General features: G+C 38.7%; 1 protein-coding gene across 8 annotated transcripts in view; it reads left to right on the top strand.

Annotated features, from left to right (window-relative positions):
• Positions 1-18,815, top strand: part of ANKS1B (ankyrin repeat and sterile alpha motif domain containing 1B) — a 411,921-nt gene extending 393,106 nt beyond the window's left edge. For 6 of the 8 annotated variants that reach the window (XM_039703948.1, XM_039703944.1, XM_039703943.1 and 3 more), the window contains 4 exons: positions 5,510-5,596; positions 10,221-10,358; positions 15,596-15,763; positions 16,875-18,815. In XM_039703948.1, coding sequence (XP_039559882.1) covers positions 5,510-5,596; positions 10,221-10,358; positions 15,596-15,763; positions 16,875-16,985 — 504 coding nt within the window. In that variant the 3' untranslated portion in view covers positions 16,986-18,815. Of the gene's footprint in view, positions 1-5,509; positions 5,597-10,220; positions 10,359-15,595; positions 15,764-16,706 lie in introns of all 8 variants that reach the window. The other 2 variants (XM_039703945.1, XM_039703947.1) reach the window with 2 other exon arrangements.
• The last annotated feature ends 3,267 nt before the right edge of the window (positions 18,816-22,082 follow it).

The raw sequence follows: 22,082 nt of genomic DNA, 5'->3' as shown, positions 1-22,082 counted from the left end.
AGCCTGGAGAAGAGGAGACTGAGGGCAGCTCCTGCATGGCAGTCTGCAACTTCCTTATGAGGGGAACAGGAGGGGCAGACACTGATCTCTTCTCTGTGGTGACCAGGGACAGGATCCAAGGGAATGGCCTGAAATTGTGTTGGGGAGGTTTAGGTTGGATATTAAAAAAAGTTTTTTCACCCAGAGGGTGTTTGGGCTCTCCAGGACAGTGGTCACAGCACCAGCCTGGCAGAGCTCAAGAAGTGTTTGGGCCATGCTCTCAGGCACAGGGTGTAATTTTGGGGGTGGCCCTCTGTAGGGTCAGGAATTGGATCCAATTATTCTTCTGGTTCCCTTCCAGCTGAGATTTCACTGAACTATTTAGTGAAGTTTCATAAGCCTTAAAAAATAGCAGACTTACAAGTATGATAGTAGGTGGTACCAACACATGTTTTAAAATGTGCAGTCTGATGCCATTTATAATTAATAGTTGCTACTAGACTGGGAAAAAGTTTAGATTCTTATAATGAAGTGGATTTCAATACATAATTGAATAAGACAATTCATATAGATATTAAAAATCAATATAGGACTGAAGATTCATTTACAAAAGTAGAAAGCCAAGATGAAGATGCAAGATTTCACAGGCTCATAAACTTTTACTTGGAATTTATTTATGTATGAGGTTGTTAGTGACTTGTCACAGCTGAATAATGTTTCTTTACTGTGTATTTGCAATATCAAATATAATTACCTATAAACCTAAAAGTGACTCTGTTTTCATTTTGGCCAATGTATGAAAGCTGAGTAATCTAGTTAGAAATGCATGTATAAGTACATTGAGGTGGTCAGCATGGCAAAGTACCAGTAGGAGTCCCCTTTCCTCTTGGCAGGAAATAAATGAGATGAAAGATTTTCAGAGGGGGCTGCGTTACACTGTGTGCTACAGTGTATCAAGGACTTACTTGGACACCATTCTCTGTGTGTTTCTGAATTTCTTATTCAGCTGCTTTGTGTGTCTGTGTACTCAGAGATACCATGGTTTGTTTGTACACTGCAGGGGCATTCAAAGATGTTGAATTAGTGCTCTCAGTTCTGCACAGAATAAGGTATTGAGCTACAATCCTGTCTTGAAAAGGTTAAAGGCCCTTCAGGGTTACAGGTTTTGTATTTGCTTTTTAAAAATAAACTGCTAGTTTATAGAATTTTATTAAATCCTCTGCCTCTTAAGCCATTGTTAATTACCTAGATTTGTTAGGCATGCTGGAAGGGTGGCTCTCAAATTAGTTGGATTTTATTTTATATTCTAAATAAATGTCTAGCAGTTCTTCACAGCCTTTAACTCAAAATCAATATGCAAGTGGAAATGCTTTACCTACTTAAGACAATTTGTAGTACTACTATAATATGAAAATGAGTTTAGGCTGTGGATATGAGAGTGATTTTTTTTTCAGTGAAACTGAAGAAAATCCTTGAACAAGCTGAGAAACAAGATTGCACTCCCTCTCTTTATTTCTGTGGCACCACTGCTCTTGCATCTCCTTGTGACCCATTTCAAAAGGAGAAATTGGGACCAGCACTGTCCAAGCCTATGCAGGGTTTTGGCACTGTCCTACATAATGGCAGCAGTGGGTTCAGATGCAAACTCAGAATAGTGTTAAGTTCAGACCTTTATTGTAAAAGCAGTCACTGTAGTAACCAGGTAGTTATGCAGAAGGTGCCTTCTACCTTCTTCCACTTAGCTGATCTGCATTGTGGGTGCTGAGGGGATGAAGCAGCTTCATTGCAGCAGCTGCATCAAAATACTCCAGATGTTCCTTGTCCTGAAGTTAAAGATGCTCTGTGTCATTTGAGAAGTCTGGGGAAGGTGCAGGTATGTCACATTAGATTTAGGATGGTGACACTTTCTCCTATCTTCCTGTGTATGCACACAAGCCTGTTTTATGGTTCTTGAATTATACATGGTCTGCTTTCCTGTGGTCATTTACCTGTCTGGCAGCAAGGGTTTCAGAGGTGGCACCAAGGCTCAGTCTCTCTGGCAGTGCAGACAGTGCAGCACAGAGGCTCCTGCCTGCAGGAGCAGTGCCCCCATGGAGATGGGGCATGCACATCTGTCCTGATCTAGGTGACCAGCTGATGAGCAACAGGCACTGGCAAGGAGCCTGGAATGGGCTTGCTGCTCACCCAGGTGATTCTCCTAAAGAAGTGTATTCAAATGAAGAGCCAGTTACAGTCACAAACAACGGAGTTCATAGGAACTATGACCAGTTCCAGGCTACTGAGCACTTGCCCAAAGACAGTGTCCTGTCACTATGATTGCTTCTTTGTGAGATGAAATCTAATCCTGCTACTATGCTATGAACATGCCTTGGAGCATGAGGCCATATGTCAGCATGCACATGACATCCAACGCCAGCCTTCAGCTGTGGCTCCTATAACTTTGGCTCAAGTCCATATGCTTCCCATAGAGACACCAAATGGACAAGAATATTTTGTCATCTCATTGTGTCCTCATGGACTTGGTACAGTGGCTAGAACCTGAAAAGCTGAGGAAAGGGAATACTGACTCCTGCATCCCACCCTCTTCTCAGATTCTGGGCACAGACATGGGCAGAGATGCCCACTTGGCCTGCACAGAGGTGTGAAGTGTCTGACCAAGAAAGCTGTGGGACTTCATCTCAGCATCCTAGAATTCAGAGCCAAAGCACCTACAGTGCCTGAGCAAAAGGTATTCATACTGTATCTCTGAATTCACACGTTACACATTCTGGCAGACAGCTCCTTCGTTAAAAAGAAAGGAACAACAAGCAAATAGTGTCAGCTCACCATGACAACTCAAAACTGTTGAAGCCTGGAAACTGCTTGGAAATAATAATTATCTGGTGGACCTCAGTCACTGTATTACTAAGAGTCGAGCCAGGGAATAGAGCAGTGTGTTTTTCTTGATGGCACTGTCATAATAACAAAGGATGTTATTATAAAGGATTCCACTGCCCAGCTGTTTGTTTCAATGGGAGTACAAGTGCAGAATTGCTGCCTCAGATTCTAAACTGGACTGCAGTCTTCCAGAACACCTTCCAGCACAAATTCTGGGTTTGTATGGTTTGCAAGCTGATGAGGAATAGCCCGTGCTCCTTACCAGCTGAGATGGTTTGGCTTAATAAATTACAAATGTCCATCAGTTTCTGATTTGTTTCCTAATTTGCCAGCTGTAATTTAATAGCATCTTGATGAGCTGTTTCACTCAGAGACAGTCTTCTGGCAGCTTGCAACCCTGATTAAATACTAGAGGTCAGGTCTGGTCAAGACAAACCCAGGTGAATGTGGAGCAGATGAAGATGATTAAATTACAAACGAAAGGTCTAGAGGAAACAGATAATGAATACAATGTGGCCTGACCAACAGGATGCTTCACCTTTATGGCAAATATCAGACAGCGGGAATTATACCAAAAAACTAAAATATGTGAACTTAGTATCTGTGTTTGTATAGCATGTTGGAGAAAAGGAATTTTGCTGTTAAGGAGGCAAGGAAGGAGGGAATTACAATAATGAAAATGGAAAAGAAAACTCTCTTGTGTGTAGCTATTGGACTAAATTGAAAGTACCAAAGTTGAATGATTCCTGCCCTGCCAGACGATTAAAGTGCTATTGTCATATTTGTGACTATTTTGTCTAGTATGAGCATTGGTGGAGTTATTCTTGTTGTTCTGATAGATGTATGTACTGCAGGTTCTGTACAATCACTGCCATACTTTCTGTGCATTGAAATTGAATTTTAGTAAAAGATCTGTTTAAAGATCTGTTTAAAGACCTGTTAAAATCACACACACACACACACATACACACAGGGAGCTGCTTGCTCTAATTTTGGCAGGGACACCATTTCTTTCTCCACTCAGTTCAGAGGCATGCAAATCAGATTAGTGCCTTTCTTCAGATTTTGTTAAAATTGTTCAGGCTGTTTTATCATTTAAGCTTTCTCAGAAGTGGTGAGCATTCTGGATGAAAGGAGTTTTCTCTGGGATAAATTGACACTTGATTGCTGCCCCAAGTCTCTTGTCATTTGATACAGAGAGATCCAGCAATCCTCTCTATTACACAGATGGGTGGGGCTCTCCTTGAAGCTTTATTGTGAGATTTTAGCCTGCATGGACACTAATTGCAGACCATAGCTGGATCTGTAGCTTTGAATTTTATGCTGACAAAAATGGAGCTTTTTTGATTCTAGGAGGATCGAGAGCCAATAAGGATCACAGGGCAGTTTTTTTTAAGTTTCTGTTTATTTTGCTCTCTAGTGTTAGCATTGCCTATTTTTTCAAACATATTTTTTAGTTACAGTTTGTGTTTTCAAGTTTCTATCTCTGCTTCTTTGGGCTTTTTTTGAATAATACAATGCTACTTTTGTTCAGCTGCTTTAATGATCTTCCTATGTGCCAGTTCTGGACTTCTCAGTGTGTTTACACCCTCCTTCTGTGTGCTGATGTTTCTTCATGTTTACCTGTAAATGTCAACAGTTCATTTCCTCTCAGGAAAATATTTGACTGATTTCTGTGATTGTTTGCAGATAGTCCCATAATGAGCATTTTCTGAATGTTAATGCAGAAGTTTTGTGTAGAATACTCTAGTCCATCATTGTCATCAACCTTAAAATAATTCAAATCAACTATTATGATACATTTGGGGGTTTTGTTTGTTTAGTTTTGGGGTTGTTCTAGTAAATTTAATCTGTAAATTAAAGAATTTTTTTTCTGCAGAGAACTTAAATCTGCCCCAAATATTTTCCCAGTCTGTTCAGCAGGAAATATGTTTGCTGTGTGCATCATGCTGAAGGCACACAGAAGTAGACCAGCATAAAAGAAAAAACAATCCTATAGGAGAGCATGAACTGTAGGTAGGAGAACCTGGCACTGAGGGAATGCAGAATAAGCCTCTGTGCTAATTCATGTGTAAAGCAGCTTCCAGTAGCAGCTGCAGTGGAAGTGCAGACAGCCAGACTGACAAGATGCAGCACTGGGCTGACAGATTGACTGGCAAGCCTAGCGGGCTGCAAGGATACTTCATGTCACAAATACAGCTGCAAAGAAGGGAAAAACAGGGAAACACATCTAAATAACAACTAATTACAGCAAAGAAATGGTACTACAAGAGGTACTGTGCTGTTGATTCTTACAGCTGGGAAGGGCAGGAGAAAGGGAGGGAGGCAGCAGTGGATGGAGCATATCAGACAGATGTCCTAAACAAACACGTTTTGGGAAACACTGGTTGCATGACAGGTCTTTTTAAGCCTGGAAAAGTTGCTTTATTCTCTTCCCATTGTTCTAGAAAAAAATGGAGAATTTTTACCATCCTCACAACAAATTCAAAGCTATTTTAGTTTTGTAACTACAAGAGAGCATAAACCCAGAGCACAGCTGGCTGAAGAAAAAGTAAAATTTTATTTAACCTAGGTATTTAATCAGAAGAAGAGAGCACTGTTATTGCAATGCAACACAACTCTAAGAATAATAATATCTTTGTTTTGCTTTCAGAAGTCTACAGAACAGATGAAGAAAGTACCAACCATTGTCTTGTCTGTCTCTTACAAGGGAGTCAAATTTATTGATGCCACAAATAAGGTATGTGCAATTACTGAATATTCCCTTTTGTTTCTCACAACTAGGAGAAATAGTAATACCTATGAAGGCCAGGCCACCGAGGGGACAGATTTGCACTTTGTGTTTTCCTCTCCTTTTTTCTCCTCTTTTGCCCAAAATGGATGTAATGTAATTATCATTCTCCAGAAACTCAGTCTGGTGAGCAAGTGATGCAGCTTTAATGGCTGATTTGGAGAATATTGTGTCCGGCATTCTGCTCTTATATGCAAGCTTATCACAAAAGACATTCAGCAGGGAGCCTCTGTGGAATCCTTTGCCATAATCCTTTTTCATAATCTTATACAGTTCCATAAATATGGAGAATATATATATATATATATATATATATATATATATATATAAATATAAATATAAAATATATACATGTGTGTGTGTGTGTGTATATGTATATATGTTCATTAATATAATTTGAGAAAATAAAAAAAGAGATGTCTCAATAAAGAAGCGGTTTTATCCAGGGCCATTTCAAGAATAAGGAACACAAGCCTTGGATGTGCTTTGCAGACATTCAGATACCAGAGCCTCTCTGTGAGCTTTTCTTGATGCTAGCCATTTAACTACCTGACCTGCAGCAGCTTCTTAATAGTTGCTATTCCTTTTTTTCTCATCTTCCTGTATGGCAATGCTCCTGTGCTTTGTTTCTTGCATTTCTAAATACATCCAAATCTTTTAAAAAACCCAACCAAAGCCACAAAAGCAGAAATTAAGAGATCAGAGAACTCAGTGATGGATAGAGCAAAGGATTATTGCTTAGCTAAAGTAAAATGTACAAACTCTGTAAAGAGAAGTAATTATATTAATTTCTCTTCTTTGTATGTCTAAAATGGCAAGGAAATACAATCCACACTGTTGCTTTTATATGAACAGGAAAGAAATTATATTTTCTGCTAAGTGACTAAAACTGACTAAGCAATATAAAAATAAATCTGACAGCCCAGCTACCTGACCAGGTTAATAATGTATATAGCAGCTTTGTGTTGCTGAACATTCAGACCACACAGTACACCTAACCCAGTATCCTTCAAACTTGCCAAATCAATCAGTTTTTAAGTTTAACTAGAACTGTGTTTTAAGTGGTGGATGGAAGCAGTTTTGTGAACTTCTGCTAGAGTCTGGAAGCCATATTTAGAGTTAGAAGATGGCATAAAAGAAGAGCTGCAGTGAAATTACTGTTGTTTCAAGTCTGGCATATTTGCCAGAGCAGAGGGACCAGGGATTCCTTGAAATGGAATCTGTTCCTTTTTGCGTCCAAAGGTCTGCTCCTTTTTCCTTCCATTGATTCAAAACTGAGCTTCTACAGCCATCATTCTTTTTATGTCCTCTGATGTGTAGGGCATAAATCAGAACATTGTAATGCTATTAACTCCAACTTGGATAATGCTGTTTTCAGCTCTTAAATCTCCTCTGTAGCATAAAGGATGTAACTGCAGTGTCCTTAGGTTTGCAAAAAATCCCAGGAGAACAAAAGGAGGTTCTTGTGTCTCTTTGCACCATGCATAGAGTCTTATGTAAGATGGAAAACTGAAAGAAGTTTGGTAAATTGTATTAGTTGGTTCTAGGTGTCCCACTGAAACCTAGTAGTGCAACAGATATATTTGATGGAGTTAAATATGCCACAGTCCAATATTTTTTCTCAAGTGGTAGATTGTTTTCTCTCTAGTTCAGAATTTGCACTGCCTTTCCCTTCTGCAAAAACCAGGTAATAGCCTGCAACTCTCCCAGAAGTGTTGTTATCATCCTTGTCCACAGTATGCTGTTCCCAGTTCCTTCAAGAGCCAAACAGATTAGCCCTAAGGTGAGAGCCTCTCCAGACTTGTACTGCTTCCATTTGAGCTTATAGTGAACAGTACTGGGCACCACCTAGCAATGAACACATCGTTTTTGATGACAAAACTAGCTAGCAGCTCTGTGCTTGAAAACTCAGCTCTCATGGCTGCTCATCCTTTTCCTTTATGCCACCAAGCTAAGAATTTGTCTTCCCAGTCATAGCAGGCAAAGTTTCGGGTGACAAAGGGGCCCTGACCTCATTCCATGACGGCTATTTCAGTGGCGCCTCGAAGCTTGGCATGACACCATTGCTTTGCAAGCGAGGCCAGAAAGAAATTACTGCTTGGGAAAAAGCAGACTCACAGAATTTTCTCGTGGCTCACAGTTCACCCTAACTTCTGGGTGATTTCTGCCAGAAGGGAGGTTGGCTGGCATGAGTTAGGCAAGCAAAAGGAAGGCTGCTTAGCAAAAACCTGGTCTCTCCAAGGTATTTCCTTGGCAGAACCAGAACTGACTTTCAGTTTCCCCACTTTTTGAGAAGCATGGAGGTTTCTCTTGCCAAACTGAAAGACAATTTTTAGAACAACTGTGCAGTGTCAGTCAGTGTTTGAGGAGTGTACCCAGAACAGGAAGCTGGTTCATAGCCTTCTACTTCCTACAGAATAAGACAATGGTCTACTGAAATGTGACAGTAGGACATCGTAAAGGCATGCACTGAAAAATGTTTAATTTTGAAAGCTAGGAAAAAAACTCAATTTCACTACCAGTTTCTATCCAGAAGATTTTGTTTAGGTATACTTTATATTATTCAAAACAGACTTGATATGTGTATGTTTCTAAAATTCACTTGATTTAAATTTAAAACATTAAAATAATTCATGCAAATCCCTGTGTCAACCCCAAGTCACCTAGAAAAAGTTTCAGCATAGCAGAGCTCTTTCCATATATGCTGCATAAATTCAGGTGACTACCTTGTGGCTCATGATTTGGCATAAATACTTCACATATGATTTTAAGACCTTCCAAGCTTGAATTCTTTCTGCTTTCTGAACTACAATGTTGCCAACACGACATCAATGACAGTGCATTACAGCTCCATCTGTGGATATCTAAATCCCTGGTTTTGGTATAATTCTAATTCTCATCAACATCTTTATTGAGGGTAAAAGTTATCAATTTGAGAACAAAGAAAATAAAATGCTTCAAGTAACACAAAAAGCAAGCAATTGTTGAGCAGAGATTATACATGTCATTAAAAATTGGCATATATTGAAACACAAGTACTGGTTTTGTCATTTTTATGAATAATGCATTAAAGAGAAATAATCAAGTATGTTGCAACAATTTAAGACGATTATTTCTTTTCTTCAGTAAAGTTTCCTTATCTCAGTTTTCCCATAATTTGAAAGTTGGTAGGCTTTTTATTAAGATTTTTTCCTAAGTCATGATTTCTTCAATTAGATATGTTAATACTTCTTTTCATTAACTTGGCACCTACATGCAAAGGGGAAAGTTGCCACTTAGAAAATGAGAGAAGATATGGAAAAGCATCATTTGGTTGTATGTATTAAAAAAAAAATTTAAAAAAAGAGGTGGAGGAAAAGAGGTAGGAGGGAAAAGAGAGGGGTGAGGGAAAACCAGATATGCTCAGAGATTGTTTTAACTTGGACAGATGCCACCGTGGCAGCAGCAAGTGGTGGCTGTGTGAGGACCTGGGACACTACAGGTGTCACCTGTTCCATGGTGCAGTAGTGATGTCCTGCATGTCACTGGAAATGCCAGAGCTACATCCAGCAGGGCTAGAATTCAAGAAATCGTATAACCTAACCCCTAAGTAAATTCCTATTCAATGAATCATTCTTCTCTTTAAAGAAACATGTGTTGCTGAAGCAAGGCCTAATCATAAGCCACTCTGCTGTATCTTCTTCTCTGGCTTCATGGTTCCTTGGGCCTGAGCACAGTAATTATATATCAGCATTTTATGTAATGAGTATTCATAATTTCCTCCAAAGCTTTAAGACAGCTTTTTTTTATTCCATTGGACAGACATGCCCCACCTCTCTCCCAGTAGTGTGCTATAGCTTACATTGGCTGTTGCAAGCAGTGTGGCTGAGTGCATGAACAGTTTCATTTTCCTACATCTCTCCTACAGGATGCTGCTGTTAGTAAGTGTAGATAAGCTGCCAGGTCCTCCCATAGTTACCATTTTAGTCATCAGAATCCTTTAAATTTCTCACAGTTTCAATTATAAGGGGTGTTTGATGGGTTTTTCTCCTGAAGAACTATAGCTAAAATTTGTCAAATAGCGTGTGCAAAAACCTGGCCATTGAGCTTGCTGGGTTTCAGCAGATCCTGTCTGTCAGTAGACTGAAACAGTGTCCCATTTTGATCTTTATACAAAAGCCAGGAACTTCATAAGATGCTGGAATAGTGCTTTGAAATTGTATCTATTAATACAATTTCGAATCGCTATACCAGCATCTTATGAAGTTGTGTCCTGAGTGCCAGGAAAGATGTCTCTTTGTCAAAGGAACCTGAATAAACTGCAAAGCACAAGTGGCTTCATAGGGAAGACTCTATATTCTAGAGTCTTTCCTACCAGACAATTGGCAATTGGAGAGGGTCAAAATCCCAAATACCTGTGCAAGATCTCACATGACGTATATAAAATCTCTTCTTATTAGGACATTTCTGAAATACTTTGGTACAGTAGATCAACGCAAATGTGAATCTAAACCCACACCTTTTAAAATTTAATTCTTAAATTGATTTTTTCATTCTTAAATTGATTTTTAAATTGGATTTTTTTTTTAAACAGAATATTATTGCCGAACACGAAATCCGTAACATTTCCTGTGCTGCACAAGACCCCGAAGACCTTTCTACGTTTGCGTACATCACTAAAGACTTGAAGACCAATCACCACTACTGCCATGTGTTCACTGCGTTTGATGTGGTCAGTTTACAGAAGATACTTCGTTTAATAGTTCTTTCTATTCGTCATAGTTACTTATTCTGTTAAAACATTTTCAGGATATATTCATGGTGATTAATGGAAGGCATCATTAATTTGCCCCAGGAAAAGATTGCTAAGGGATAGCAAAGGGACATTTCTGGAGTAGAGCAATTTTTTTTTTTGATATCTCATTTCCCACTGGAAATAAGTCACCTCAGCTGTTGACTGTAAACTTAGCAAGTAGCTTTTCATGCAAGTCTGGACATGAGATTCTCATAACCTAAGCTATAAGCCTAAGACTTCCAAAAGGTTGTAACAAGTATATTTGGCCAGCCATTCTGAAATCTCAGTACACACCAAAAAATTGCCTTTATTTTGAAAGCAGCAAATTAATTATTGAATTCCTATTTCCTTGTTCTGTAATTCTTGCCTACATATCTCAAAATTTTACTTCAGCAAAAGTCCTTGGAGTTCCTATTATATTGCTGGAAAATTAGTCATTTCTTCCTATACTTATATTATTCAGGTGGGGATACACAAACTATTATGGTTTCAAGAAATCATGAACACGTATTAATTAATCAGTCATGCAGTTTTCAGCCAAATTTGATGTACTAAGTAGTGGCTAAAGATTTTATGACTAAGATTTATAGTCCAAAACTTTCAAGAAAACTTACTCTTTGAGTTGTGCACAAGAGAAATTTAAGGTGTTATTAAAACTTCAAACCCATTCAATAAAAAATATTTTAATAGAGTATAATGTGCATGAATTCTTGAAACAAGCTTATATGAATATAAATAAGTTAAATCAAAAGAACAGGATACCTTGAACTGCAGCTTTTTATTTGGAACTGGGGAAATAGTTAACATGTACAGCAATAGTGTGTGGGAGAATTTAAATAACAAGATGTACAGGTAGATTAGAGGAATTCTAGCATTTTGGTTGAGTGCTTTTGTTATTTAAATTCTCTGCTGACATTTTGGTATCCACAGGGAGTAGGAAAACTTTGAAATTGTGTTAAAAATAGATAGAAAAATGATCAACAAGATGCTACATTATATAGGTTTTAGTGATGTGTGAACAACAGAAATTAGACTGATTGAGTGAGGTTATTATTTCTCCTGGTCTATTTAAATTCTACTTAATGGTTTTGAAGTACTGCAGTTTCATTTATAGGTTTAGTAATCAAGCAGAAACATACACTCAGGTATTGCAGATGAAATTCATCTCCTTTCTTGGCAAGGGAAGAAAAGTGATCCAGGAATAATTACATTTTGTCCACTTTCTATACCTTAGGAAGAGCATTTAATATCCCAAGCACTTTAAATGGCTATTTTAAACAATATGGAAACTTTAACTTTCTTAACTTAGTTTTCTCCTGCAACCTAATCCTCAATTGGGTGTTATCTACTCAAATATCCTCTGTCTGTGTTGTGGTTTTTTGTCTCAGGAGCTAGCATTTTTGATGAAAATACAAGCTCTATAAAAACTGCCTAGATGTTCAGAGTGCAAGCATAGTGTGAATTAAATTTTCTATTTCAAGCCTAATGTTCATGTTAAACTGATCATCCCATTTGCTAATAGAAACAATTCTGCCCATTTGCCAATGGATAAAAATACAATCATTTTAAGAAAATTAAGGTTTAAAATGGTAAAAATCTACAATAAAATGTAAGGCATTTTAAACCATATGTATTTTGGTAATACAATATATGCAATGTTAAGGAGAAAAACACTCTCTTGGGTCCTTCAGTTTCTTAGGAAATGTGGGTAAAATGTAATTTATTTATAGGTAGGGAAGTATTTTAGTGTAGTGACATGGAACCAGAAGCATTACTGGTACTATTTAGAAGTAACTGTACATTTAACTTTAACTCAAAGTTAAAATTCTACAATCAAAATTGCAAAAACATCAGACATTATTACAGATTATTGAAGGGGAGAAGGTTTGGGGGAAGAAGAGGATTTGTTGCTCAATATTTGAGATCCACTTCACTTTCATTCTTTTACTAAGCAGCCTTAAATGTATGAGTGAGGGATTCCCTCTGGAGAAACAAACCATCAACACAGCTCCTATATCACTTTCTGGTTTGTGTATTGGAGATACCCCAAGTAATTTCCATCAGAAAATCCTTCATTGTGCAATGCACCTAGGAATAGAAGACAACAAACACTCCAGTTAAAATGTAAGGAAACAATTAGCCATTGTAATAGGGTGGCTGAGTTAAAGATGAAGAATCCTCACTCAGACTTGGGCTGGAGATCTGAGTTGTAGCAGTGCCTGGCAAACAAGGCAGTTCGCCTCATTCCTCACCTCCCAGAAATTGTTGCTTACAGGCATTGGCTTACTCCCTTTCCCTCTCTGCCTTACCAGCAAGGAGCAGCCTGGGAAGCACCACAGGCATTTCTGTCTCCTTTCTGAGGTGCTGTGAGACTCAGTGTCTCCTACAGCAGCCAGAGGCTCTGCAGTGTCCGTGCTAAGTGTCTGAGGGGAAGACCTCTGCACTTCCTTTTGTGCCAAGTGCTTTTCAACTTTGGAAGTTATTTGAACGTTTTAGTTCAAATAATCTCCTCATTCCATCAGAAGAATTTCCACAATGGATTTTGGTGTGGTTTTCCATCCCTGTCCTGAAGGGAATCCTGCTTTTACCTGTCCAACTCTGGTCCTCATAATCCTCTCCCAGTACTAGAGGTGGGAAATTCCTCAAACCAGATTTATTTACCTATGGGGTTTTTTTTCAGATAACTTTTAAAAATTTCAAAAGGTACAGTTTTAAAGCCCTCCTTGCTTCCATTTGCAGGCTTCCCTTTGTCAAGGCTCTACCACAGTATACAATATATGAAATTTATGTACAAGCTATGGCTCAGTTTGCATTTCAAATACTGAACAGAACAGTGGATGTTCTATTTTATTTGCTATATTTCAAATATTTATTAACCAGAGAAGCAGTTACATGTTTCTTATGGTTTTCAGGTCCCAGGCAGGCCTGTTTTTTTTCATTTTACAGACAACAAAGGAAAACAGATAATAGTGGCTTTATACAAGGTGCAGGACTTAAACTAAATTTGTGCCTCAGTATGGCAAACTTTCAGTCTGTCTCCAGTCCTATCTCCGAAATTTTCAGGCCTGTCTCAGTGATCTTTTTGTGTGCCAAGCTGTGTGGTGTATTTTCTCAGTCCTGCTAGCATTGCAGCTTGGGTATTCTCCAACAGGCCATTCCTACAGCCTTGTCCTGCTGATGTATTCCTCAGTAATATTAACAATATCCACTGCAGACAATCCCATCATAGTATAGTAAACTCTCCTACTGTCATGAAAGCTGATTCTTATCCCACTTAAATTACACTCCATTTCAAATTATATTATTCTCTAAATTTTAACTATACTCTGTTGCTCTTAATTCCTTGTCCAGCATTCTGCTAAAAGGCAGAGCACTTCATAACAGGCTCTTTAGTTTTTCTTTTATTACTCCACTGGCAAACTGCAGCCTCAGTGTTTTTCAGTTCTGGACAGTTTCCCTTGAAGTTAAAGGGGAGATAATTTGGAGACTACAGCTATCAAATCAGGCATTTTTATTTGGGAAGCTATAAAATTTTGGCTGGCTTGCTGTTGTAACTGTAGTCGTAACAGCAGAGAGCAAGTCCCATTGCAGGAGTATAATTGTTTTCTGTCTGACCTAACACAGAGCAGAACTGGCACCTTTATAAGAAGCTCTTATAATGAGCAAAATATGCTGAATTTAGCTTGTATTATATCAGTATACATAAGTGATAAAAAAGGAATGGAAATTCTTCAGGGAAATTAAAGGCATGAAATGCAATGCTTGTCCATTTAACTTTGTTTTAATGATTGAAGGGGTTGAAAATAGTGTACTTCCAAGTGAATTGCATTTCCTTCTCACTTACTGCAAACTTAACAGTTAGACTTGACTAGTAAAGACAAAACTAATTTGAAAAAGCATCAGAAACGTGGGAATTTTAAGGGATCACCTAGGTTCAAAGCAATGCAGAATTGCTTCCTATTATAGGCTATGGAGATTGAGGAAGAAGAGAGTAACATCTGAATCATATCAAAGATTTATGAATTATTTCCAAGGGGACTGTAGGACATCACATGGAGGCAAGCCAACAGGCTTGCCTTTGCTGTGCAGGGGTTCTAAAGATTATTGCAGAGTTAGTAACCCAGAAATAGGCTCTAGTAGGATCCTAAAAATAGCCTCCAGTAGGAGCCTGAAAATAAATATACAAAAACAAACCCACAGACCTGAAGAAAAATTACCATAGGACTTCACTTACCATTTAGAGTAAGGTCAAATTTGAGACTCCCAGCTGCTTTTTCATTGATGTGTAACTGTACTGAAAAGACATTTATATCAACCCCTCTGATACCTCATTCATTCTTTATAAATATTTCAATAGGTTTTCTTCCCCATATTCAAAGAGGATTTAAAGTATTCCACCTATAACACTGAACTGGTTTTAGGCATAATAGGCTGACTTTCCTGGTTATGCCCACTAACCTCCCTTCTCCTTGCTTACAGGAGTGTTGTTACACAAGTGTTTGAGCTCAATTTTACTTCTAGAAAACAAGCCCATGAGAAGGCTTCCCCAGGACTTGCAGCACACACTTGAAGCAGTGCACTGACCTGCACACACAGCTGTCTGCACTGCATCTGTCACTCGGAGTACACACTTCCAGCCCTGGCTCTTTGTCCCTTTGAAAGCAGCACACCCAGGCTGCAGCCTCTCCCTGTGCTGCTTGGTGAGCACAGAGCACCCCAAGGCATGTGCCCAGGGAAGCAGCACGTCAGGCTGCTGGCTCTGGAGGAGGACGGGTCAGCACAGGAGTTCTGAAATAGAGTGAGGCTGAATGTCACATTGCAGCAGTGCAAGAGGGGCTGGATCTGAGAACAGCAGACATGGGATGAGTTGGGAAGGTGGGAAGGTTAATGTACTTGTTCTAAAAAGAGATGACAACACACTCACCCACTCATGTTTTCATGTTTAGTAAGACATTTTCAAGGGGTTTAGAAGTAATTACTTTCAATACAATAAATTACTTTTAGATTGTTTTTAATCAGCGAGAAATCAAATGACAGATGTAAACATCACAGAGACTGAGGAGCCTATTACCAGCGTGATTTTAATTCATTACATTCCAAATCACTACCCTACTTCATGTATCTGACAATAATTCAACCTCACCTCATTTTTAACTGTTTCTGTTTTGTTCCAGAATTTAGCTTATGAAATCATTCTTACACTAGGACAAGCATTTGAGGTGGCCTATCAGCTTGCACTACAGGCACGAAAAGGGGGTCATTCTTCAACCCTCCCCGAAAGCTTTGAAAACAAACCCTCTAAACCTATTCCCAAACCACGTGTTAGTATTCGGAAGTCAGTGGTAAGTAGAAGGTAGTAATGCATGCAAAAAAAAATCCAAAATTCAGCTATATAGTTAAGAGTTTATATACTAGAAGCTGTACAAATAAAAGAACCTCTTGAGTCAGAAATGCTCCATCATGCCACCTCTGCTCATCAGCTGGCAGGGTTGTGTCACCACAGCACTGGCAGCCATTTCAAACAACTGCTTATTTCAGATTTCTACAGATTAAGATGTTGCTTGGTTAGTCTTGTGTCTTATAGTAATTACTGAACTTTAATTAATTCAGTTAAATCAATGCATACCTCTCAGACTCTGCGGTTTCATGGACTTTCCTAATCTATCACCTAACTTGTTTGGTATACAATCATGGTGTATGTATCCTAATCAAATTACAAATCCAAATCAATTAACAATTATCTTGTCAGACCAAGCAGCTTCTTTTCTTTTTTTTTTTTTCTTTTTTTTTTTATATTTTTGATCTGGGATTCAATATACCTTTTCAGTATTAATCACAGACTCCTAAGAAACAAAGCTCATTGAAGCATATGCATTGATTGCTGTAAAAGTGCCCTCCTGAAGTGCAGAGATGACAGAGAAATATTCATTTACAGTAGACCTTTAAAAAAATGATGAAAACTATTATAAATTAAATGAGAACACAGGCACAGGGTGATTTGGGAGGGAGAGGAGAAAAATGACCGCACACTATCATATTCACTGACTATAACGTGAGAATTGTACTTTATGAAAATTACTGGGTGAGGGGAAGGGGGGGGAAATGTATGACTGTACACTTTGTCATCCATTGCCACAGAATCTTCCTCCATAAAACCTTAAGTAGAAACATTTCCTGATGCCATCGTCTGTCTCATTAGCGAACAGACTTCTCAGGATGAAGTGTGGCTTTAATGAACTATGATGCCCTATAGCTTGGGGGTAAACACAGCTCTGATCTCAACAGGAAGAAGAAGGCAGCCATGAGTACATGGGAGTGTAGACACCACCATACTTGCTGCTGTACGACTTTGTCAATTCGGGATTTGCCCTGTTAGTTTAAAGAAAAACCCTCTGCTCAAGCTGCCGTGCACGGAGATGGTAACCCGTCTGTATGTTTGCATTTGTCTTAAAGCAGATAGATCCATCCGAACAAAAGACTCTTGCGAATCTACCCTGGATTGTTGAACCTGGACAAGAGGCCAAAAGAGGCATTAATACCAAGTATGAAACTACAATTTTCTGATACAAAACTGTCCCCCTGTTCCTTGTTGTGCCTTGCACGCCAAGCAGTCACAGCACAGCCTTTCCTTTATGGCAACGTTTCAATCCAGCAGAGAGGAAGACTGCACTGTATGAGTGGCCTTGTAACTAACAAAAAAGGCTGACAGTCATTTCTGGTGATGTTCTTCTTCCTGCAGCACTGACTGAAGAATGATTCTATGATTCTATATGAAGACTTTTAAAATTACAGTCCACAAGAGGAGTGAGAAACCTTATTTTTCGTGCAGTTCTCCCTTGTGACTCTGCCACAGTGCTTTCTTTGATTTCTTATTTTAGAATTCTACTTTTTAAAGGAAAAAAAAAAACAAAAGGTCTCTAAACTAATACTAATGCTGCCTACAAGTAGAGTATTTGATTGGGTTTTTTATTTAAATCTTGGCAGTTTTTAATTGAAATAGAACCAGAATTAATAAATAGATTATTTGTGAAGCCACTGAATTCATTAATAATTACTGTGTTGAATAAAGAATTCATTAAAGTGACAAGAAATTAGGCACCCTGATTTCTGTGTGCACTGATTTTATATGTAATCATTGATGTCCTTTGATCCTCTACAGAAATAAGAACCTCTTGCATTGTAGCAAAGGATCAGAGTTTTATGAATGGTTAGAAAAAGGTATTAATAATGCACAGAAAACATTTATTAGATATTTTTATGGAAGAGAAGTACTATAGGAAAACATATGAATATTTATGGAAGGAAGCCAGATTAATTATGAGAAATATTGTTTATTTTAAAGTTAAGTAAATGACTGCTATTGCAGCATTATGAAAATTATAAGAGTTGTAGCATCAGTGCACTGGATGTTCTGTGTGATCAGTCTGGAATGAAAGTGGGATGGTCATTCTACTACACCTCCATATAATTTATGCAGTTCAACATTGCTATAGCCATGAATTCTAAAAGTATTTTTAAAAAAAAAATAATCTCAGTGGTTCTAAAAAAAGTGAAAACCATGGATTTTGCTATCAAGATTTCTGTCACGGAAAGCTTGTTTGGAAGAGTGTTGATAAAATTCTACTGCAAAACATTTTCTAAATAAAAACAGTGAGAAAAAGAAAAAAATTCCAAAGTAATAAAAATGTTTTCATGAAACAAAATAATTAAGCATTTGCTTAATATTTGGTTAAATGAGATTTACTTACTTTTTTCTTTAAAGTGTTTTAATTTTTTTAATGTCTGTGGAGTATTTGTATAATACCATGATGTATATTTATGTAGAACTGAAATTATAACAGTAAAAATATCATTATAGGAGAAAAATGACATTTTAACGTATATTGTTCTTTCCAGTCAAATTGTGAATCATTTTGAAGTTCATTATAGAGATATTGATAAATTGTGTGGTTGTCTTAATGTTTTTTTAATTATTATTTCATATCCAGCTGAGGTTTTTCAGTTAGAATCATCAGTTGGTATATTCCAAAAAATGGATAATTGAACTTGGTTTAAAACTGATAATTGTATATGGTTTAGTTAAACCTAATCATAGCGCTGAGTGATGACATCCTTTTAATACAGTATTCAATTTACTTGAACAAAATAGTTCCTTGTACATATTTTTGCTGATTCACTGTTGATATGTACTTAGTCAACTGACAGTAAAAAAAAAAATAACACTAAAAATATGGTACCAAAAGGAAAATTGTATAGGAGAACAGTAAATAGTAGCCTCACTGCAACAAATACTTATGTAAATATGCTTGGGCTTCCAGTTATAAATTTTGTAATTTTGTCATTTATTTATATCCTATAAAAGCACACAAAATAAAAGGAAGTTGTACAGTCCCAGCTTTGTGTATCATTTTATCCTTGCTAAGGGAAATCAGGGGCCTAAAGCAAAGGATACTAAAATCAGAGTGAAAGATCTCGCCTCTCCCATTTCACTGATTTCACTGGGCTTTGGATCTTGTACCGAGGAAATCTAGGAATTGCTGTGGAGAGAATTTTGGTTTGCAATTCAGATTTTGTTTACAGATGGTAAAAACATCACACTTTGAAGTCCTCAATTAACTGGTCCTTCCATGCTCTACTCAACTGCTGACTTCCCATATTTAATCACACCCTGTAAAGATTTGTGCAGGAGTTATGTTAAAACACACCCACTTCAGGCATGTAAAGTACAAATGGGCCAGGTTTTCAGGGTATGAAACTGGGGCACCTCTTATGCAGCTGAGTGACCCCTAAAATTAAAGGATGAGACAGGAGCTGCAGCAAAACTCTAAGCAGATGTAAAGGAAGGGTGTGAAACAACAGGAAGGACTGCCACCTTGCAGGAAGAATTTTATCTAGGTTCATCAAAGAGATCTCAAGCAGGTAAGGTGGCACAGGAAGCAGCTGAACTCAATTGGGAGAGATAATTGGGGCAAGAGAGACTGACAATAACTAGCAGGACTGATGAAAGATGAGACAGATGAAAGACTGGTAGGGCAGAGAATTGAGTGTGAAGGTTTTGGGACACAGGCAGTGAACAACTGAAGCGCCCACAGCAGGCAAATTTAAACTGGAAGAAAAGATAAGAATTAACATACATGAGGGACTTCTGTATTTGCAGAAACCTGGGATTTTAGAAGGAAACATACCCATCTACTCACCAATACTAGTGCAAGCCAGTTGGAGAGAAGTCCATGGGGTCTCCTCTAGCAGGGGACAGTGGTTCAGCAGTCGTTTCTTCAGATCCAAAGGGACTTCTACAAACTTGCACTAATCCAAAGGAGTTACCACTTGATCTTTTGTCTTTTTTTGTTGGGATGACTTTTCATTTAAGTTCCTGGTATGCTGGAAGTGCATAGGCAGTAAAGGGATAGTGGTCAGTCTTAACAGTGAAGGTAGGGATCTCTATAGGATCAGAAAGTCAGGAAAATTCTGTTCTTGACCTCTAGGGTAAAAGGGAAGCAGAGGCAGATCAGAGAAGTCATATGAAGCTGGAGCATTTGCATGCTGGAAAACCAATAGTTAATTTCAATGACTGACTTAGAGTGGAAAGGTGGAGAATAGGCAAGAGAGCTGATACAGAAGTAGATTGCATTTGATATGAGAAGGTAAGCAAATTGAAATCCAATGGAGGTGTGGGTGACAAAGGGTTTTGAGAATTAGGTGAGTAGTGAGGCCTCTGATATGCTGTTGTGAATGGGTGTTTTAGGTTGCTCAAAGAATCACTGGTGAAGGTATCAGCTAAAGCAGGTTTAATAAAAAAGTGAAAGCACGATGCAGTTCATTGGTGAACTACATAGTTGAAGCACACAGAGAAAAATTGGACTAAAATCTAAAATCAATCAATCTAAAATCAGTCTAACATTATCTGTGTGGAGGTTAGGGATGGCAAAAGGTTAAGGATGGAAAGGCATAAGGATAAAAGGGAACGAGGGGAACCCTCAATTTCAGAGTAGATGCTTTTGCCAGACTAGATTAATGGCTTAGGCCTCAAGTTTTTAACAGCACTTCATTGACAGCCTAATTTAAACAAGTTAAGAAAAGATTCTTTAGAAATTACAATGAGCACAACAGTAACACACAGGCCTAATTTACATAGGAATCTAATGTACTTACGAATTACGGAGATCAACACCGACAGTGCATGCCGCATGCGTGTCCTGGTTTTAGCTAGGACAGTTCATCCTCTCACCACTGCTGAGCAGGGCAGAGCCTAGAGCTGTGTGGGTGTGGATGGCTTGCTCTTCTAAACCATCCAGGTCATCGTTGGGGAACATGGTTCCAGGTGGAAGGAAAGGTGACTTCACAGTGGAAATGGCACCATTTTGTTCCTTTTTTCTGGAGGAGCAAAGCAGTGACCACAGCCCCTGGGGTGGTGCAGACGTGGAGCAGGGCAGTCAGTGCAGGCAGGGCAGTCAGTGCCATGCAGACAGTCTGGCTTGGAATGTTTGTCCATCCTGGTTTCTCATTCTCTTTGGCTTGGGGAAGGAGGATGCCGGCTGTGGGAGCTTCCACCACATTGTCCTTTGTCTCTTGTCTCGGGAAGAGCCATGCAGCTGCTGGGCTGTGGGTAACATCCACCATTTTGTCTTTGTCTTGGTGGCCTTGTGGAGCTGGATGGGGGTGGTGAGCACCTTTTTGTATGTAAATCACCTCTTTTACACACTGTTGTTATGAGTACTGTTTGCTGTTACTGTTTGTTTTCCTTCTCTCATTGCTTTTTCTCTAGTAAATTATCTCAACCCATAATCTCAGCCTTTTTGTCCCTTTCTCACTGGAGGGGATTGGGGAGAATGGAAGCAGCTGTTTGGTTTTAAACCACAATGATTTGCAATACTATATTCACACTTGGCAGACACACATTAAGGGAGTGTGGATGCACACCTGTGAAAAATTCCCCTCAGGATCAATGAAGTGCTCATGCTGGATGTCTTAGCATCATTTTGAAGGGTGAAGAGTTGACCCTCATGGAGTAGGGGTAGCCCAGGTTCCATTGATGGCTTTTGGCAGTGGTCCTACAAAAAGAGTGAACTTGAGAATTTTCTCGCTCTGAGGAGTGTCCTGCTCAGGGTGAATTGCTGGCTGCAGCCCTCTCTGGTCCAGGAGAGCTCAGAGACTCTCACTTAGAACCACTCTTTACAGAGTTGCAAGAGTGTTTTCTTTTGTCACAGCAATTTTCCATCCTGGCCACAATTCAGGTCAGTAACTTTCTGTAAAAGCTCAATTGTAAAAGCAGTGTTACACTTGCATTTTTAGGCAGGCAAGAAAAATAGGTTTCCAAGACTGTTCGCTAAAATACAGGAGCTCATTAGCCAAAATAAGTTCCTGGGAGCACACAGTGTTTCTGATAAGCTCAAGGAGCTTAGCTGAGCTGTCATTCATCAAGGCCAAGGCCTAACAAGCATTTCTGAAATCATAGTGTGGGCCAGCATGAGAGGGGGTACACCACCACATATGCACAGTAAAAAACTGCTGCTGAGACAAGGCTTCAACTGCACAAAGTCCTGACAAACAACAGGGAACTTCTGTGTTTGTTGAGTTAGAGGGTTTCCTAAAGCAGATGTTGATGTTGCATTTGAGACTGGATGCAGTGACCCCTCCAAACTGGCCTGGTGTTTATTAAAA

This window comes from Passer montanus, unplaced genomic scaffold, assembly GCF_014805655.1.
Source record: "Passer montanus isolate IOZ18808 unplaced genomic scaffold, ASM1480565v1 scaffold17, whole genome shotgun sequence".
Lineage (NCBI taxonomy): Eukaryota > Metazoa > Chordata > Aves > Passeriformes > Passeridae > Passer > Passer montanus.
Note: the sequence above shows the minus strand (reverse complement) of the source record. Positions and strands in the feature narration are given on the sequence as shown.